The sequence below is a fragment of the Penaeus monodon genome, unplaced genomic scaffold (genome assembly GCF_015228065.2).
Source record: "Penaeus monodon isolate SGIC_2016 unplaced genomic scaffold, NSTDA_Pmon_1 PmonScaffold_371, whole genome shotgun sequence".
In the NCBI taxonomy this organism is placed as follows: Eukaryota; Metazoa; Arthropoda; class Malacostraca; order Decapoda; family Penaeidae; genus Penaeus; species Penaeus monodon.
Window position 1 is genome coordinate 61381 of NW_023658461.1, and position 5000 is coordinate 66380.

At 31.6% G+C, this 5000-nt stretch overlaps 1 protein-coding gene across 1 annotated transcript in view; it reads right to left on the minus strand.

Annotated features, from left to right (window-relative positions):
• Nucleotides 1–533: 533 nt before the first annotated feature.
• Nucleotides 534–5000, minus strand: part of LOC119570742 (pyruvate kinase-like) — a gene marked incomplete at its 5' end in the record, with an annotated part of 22710 nt that continues 18243 nt past the window's right edge. Inside the window, 2 exon segments of the mRNA XM_037918368.1 lie at nt 534–799; nt 802–885. Of these exon segments, the coding sequence (XP_037774296.1) occupies nt 717–799; nt 802–885 (167 nt within the window).

Below are 5000 nucleotides of genomic sequence, written 5' to 3' on the forward strand. Positions count from 1 at the left end.
GTTTACATCCCCCCCTGACCTGTTAATTTTGTATTTGCAGTTTATGAAACAGAATAAAATATCCATAACTGAGTTTTACCCCAAGGACTAGTATGGTTCCAGACCATGAACTTACAGATCTATATTTATCTTTTCTTCTACTGCATGAATGACGAGACATGTCTTCACCAAGCGACACTTTTATCAAGTCCATATTGACTGTTCTCAAACATCTACTCCATTTGCTCAGCTTATATCCTGCCCTACACAAAACTGGAGCTTGTACTTGCAATAACATTGAATCAATCAAAGAAAATTTACTAAGAGCAATACCCTATAAAAGTAAACTTAGTTTGGACTTGTCTGAAATTTTCCAACATCTTAAACAATCTTATGCAAGTCCCTGCTGTTTAAGTGTAATCATATTCTCAAGACAAACTATATCAGGCAACAGGAATAGCAGCTTAAAACCATAACCCACATGTTTGAACCTTGTTAGCCAATCTTCAGCAATTTTTATATTTCCTAGATGTGTGGATGTACAAGATTATCGAGTACTTTCATATTATTAGTAATGCAGTGTACCCATCACAAAATGGAGTTTAACTTTGATCTTAAGCATTTGTGACAGCTGTACAAGCACTCTGAACAGCAATAAAACAGAAGCTTTAGGCTCCCGATGAGAAACTTAACTTAACAAGCAATTAGTATCCCTTGTCAAGTCCATAACTGAGAAATTACTGTACGTACAGGACGCGCATGGTATTGGTAAAGCCAGCTCCCTTCTGCCAGCCAGTCACCACAACAACAGGGTCGCCGGCTTGATGAAGCCACACTCCTTGCCATACTGAACAGCATAGTCTACGCGAGCATTGACATCATTCATCCAGTCTTCAATACGTTCAGCTGAAAATAAAGAGCCATGAATATTATATCAACATTAAAGAAAATGCATAAATGCAGCCTAATTATGATTTCATTTTGATTTCAAATAGGTAAAAAAAATCAAAGTATGACTGATTATGTTATTGTTACAACAGTATTAACTTTTTCATTCTTGCAATCTACCATAAGAATTTTGTAAAACTTCATAAATACTAACAAGATGTTCCAAGAAACATTCAAAACATGTCTTTTCTATCTGCCAAGGCGATTATTCTCTAACTAACCAATCTGTATGCAAAATAGTGCCAGATGATCTTATCCCAGCAAATTTCCTAAATAAACAAAAACAGTTTGAGTAATGCTGTTTCTAATCTCCCATAGAATTTTTCCCATATAAACTTAGTTTTACATATACTACAGCTAACCCTGTCTTCTAAAAGATGCACATCAGCATCAGAATTATAATGAAGATTAAATACTTTTAAACAAAATTTCCTATTCCATATACTAAGTTATGTCACACTATATCTCTCATTCCTTTAAAACAATTTAATTCCTCTCATATCATTATAAATTGACATCTGTAGCCAAACAATAACAATAAATTTGAAATCTTCAATAAATCATATAGTTTGATTCACTGGAGAAAATAAGAGCTGCAACAACAAACTAATGTCAATCTAAATTAGTGAGGTTTCACAACCCAAAATAAAGAATGAGAAAATGCAATAATGATCAATTAAAACCATTCTTTGTACAGTTAGTTTTCTAACACTCACACAGATCATATTCTTGGGAATCAACTACCTATAAAATAAAGCCTCAAGCATAAGTGTCACAGATAACCATCAACCAACTGACTATTAGTTTGCAGATTCTCCAATAACATAACATGCACGTACAAGAGTTGTGTCAAACCAGTAAGATAAAAACCTAAACAAGTAAACAGTGGGAAGGCTCTTCTCTTTCATAAACAATAAAATACAAATTCAATTTTCCACATTCCTTTGGAAGCAACTGATTAGACAACTTTCTGCCTAAACACATCAATTTCACCATAATGGTAAATTCGCTTAATTTCTCTTTTCTTACAATCATCAAAATTTTGACAGAATGCTTTTCATTCAACCAAAAACTATTTTCTTCATAAAGCAAATATTTGGGGGATAACATGAACACAGTCTTGTTAAGCTTAAAAGCTTATAAGAATATTTTTTCCAATAGTCTTTGTTCCAGCAAAATTTCTTAACAGAATCCATAATCTTCCGTCCCCTCAAAATTTCTAACCACTCACAACAGAACTTTCCCTTCACTGTACCAATCCATGTACTAGGCTTTACATATGGTCTGCCTCTCAAAGCCTACAACTGAGGGGCTGTTTCTCTCACTGCAGTCAAGGCCAAATAAGCATGTGTCAGTTTAACAGACATATCTTGGAGATGGTTCAACCACACAGGAAGTAATAGGCTGTGTCCTGGCGCAAGTAGTGCTTTCACCATGACGTGAAAGGACATCATTCATAATAAGTGGGTTAATAATTTTTTTTTTTTGTCTATATGCTGCTTGGATTTCTCTTATTCAGTATTTGCAACTAAAGAAAAGCAAAAATGAGACTAGAAAGTCCTGATGAAAAGAAATTAAGTCATTTTTTCCCACTATTCACTTTGTTGGTAATATCAACTAGCATAGGTTATTATTATGGAAATATGTTTGTTGTTATATAATGATTACTGAACTTGAAATGGTGCAGGTTTACATTTACATAATATATATATATATATATATATAATTTATATATATATATATTATATATATATATAATTATATATATTATATAATATATATATTATATATATTTTATACGTAGAGTGCACGCACACCACACCCACACTAATATATTAAACAAAATAAAATACAAAATCAAACTGTTTGTTAGAAAAAATTATGAGTACATATTGTTTTTAAAACCCCAATTTAAATGGAACATGACAGGAAAACACAAAAACAAATTCTAAGTTCTCAATAAATGAATACTACGGTAAAACCAAAACAATATCAAACGAACATACCATTCTCATCCTCTGCTTAAGAAAAAAAAATGTAGAAAAATTACAACAACATTCATATATTATCAATCTTAAAAAAAAAAAATTCTACATCTGAAGGCGCAGCAACCCAAGGTGTCCTCAGACCAATTTCCAAAAATGTGATGATAAAAGACTGTGTTAGTTAAAACTTTCATCAAAAGAGATATACTCATGTTATACCCTACAATCATTCAAATTTTGGTGCATTAATGTAAAAATTTGGTGCTTAAACTGAGATAAAAGTTTAAACCAACAACCATTTAATCTACACATTTTTTTGAGTTCTGAGAACACTTTTTGGGCGCACATCCTTTCCTTGACATCTATAGGCATGAAACTCAATTTTAAGCAAAAAAAGGTCCTTTTTATATTAAAATTTGCTCATGCTATGGTTCATTCTCATTTCCAAAAACTTTCCTTCCAATAAAAATCGTCAAAATTATCAAAAATAAAACATCATCTAACTAACACTGGCCTTCAGTTATTGTTCATCTTTCCTAATGCAAAGGATAACACAATATCCAAACCCGAGGGAAGGGGAAAAACAATGTAGGTCACTCTTCAGCCTTTAAAAATAAACTCATAACCCCTATTTTGGATTTTTCAGTAATAGTCCTGTCTCCTGTAGTTCACAATACAGACTACATGACATGTGGAAAACACAACATTGATATTAGGTTTTAGAGAACGGAGGCAGAATGGGCAGGGGAACTATAAAACAAAAGGGTTATCTGAAAGCAACACAGTTCAAGGCATCTGGAAAGTTGTCAGCCATGAAAAGCATTTAAGCCATTTTACAGTTTAAACCAAATTTCCCCTCGACTGAATTAAATATCTAGGTTGATTTAATCAAAGTATCAGTTACTATGATGCCAAAATGTATACTTTGTTTTTTATTTTCATCTTATATTTATAACAAATGAGAATGTCTACAGATTTGAAGGTTAAAAAATTAAAAAGAATGAATACGGATATAAAACTTCATATTTTCTTTTAAAATAAAATCAAATATAAAAGAATCTGCTCTCACTCATTATAACTTGGTTTCTTTTCATCAACAAAAACAGAAAGAATTTATAGAATTTTTACAAATATTAGGAAAAATACTATCAATCACAGCACAACAATTGCTTTAAGTTAAGTTGCTGAAAATATGATAACACACAGCATCTTTCTTTGGCTCATAATATTCCCAAAATAAAAACCATTTGCAGACATTCTCCCTTTCATAAACTATTTCAGAATTTTCTGTCAGATAAAGCTGAAATTACCTTTAACATTGCAAAAAAAAAATCTAAAATACCTTTAACTACTCCACTTAAATTAACTCACCATTTGATTATACACTGTATCATATGTAAAAGCTTAATAGTGCTGTAACACAAAGACATGGACCTCCAATAGCCATTAGTTGGAAGTCACAGACAACTTATATCTACTGTTAAGAAACAAATCCTGAGTAAACTTTACCAGACTTCTAATACTTAAAACCCTTCTTGAAGTAAGCCAATATTCAAAAATAAACACTGAACAGAAGGCAAATCCAGGTAATTTTCAGGTGTTGATAATTTTTTTGTTTTAAATTATTTCCATAAGAAATCTGGCCAAGATAGGAACTGGACAAGAGGAGCAGGTGATAAGAAGCTGCAAACATTTTTAGGAAAACAAAAGGGGAAATAAACAATGAGATACATATTTCTCAACTTATTAGTGCAAAATGCAATTCATAATAATGAGTTAATAATTCACGAGAAACCAGAAAACAAATTAAATAATATTGCTTTGACACACATCTATTTTTTCAATAAAAATTAAAAAATTAACAAAAGATTAAAAGCGTCAGAGTTCACTGCAAAAAATTGTAACAAATTAAATGTAAATTATAAAAACAAAGAAATAACAGGATGACAAATGCAAATTCTCTCAAAGAAACGTACCATTCTGAGGCACTGGATTACAGATGAAGGAGATTGGAAGAAAGAGACTGGATGTAGAAATACCGGGTTGGATGGCCATGCTTTTTTCCTATACCTAAATTGGCTTTAAATT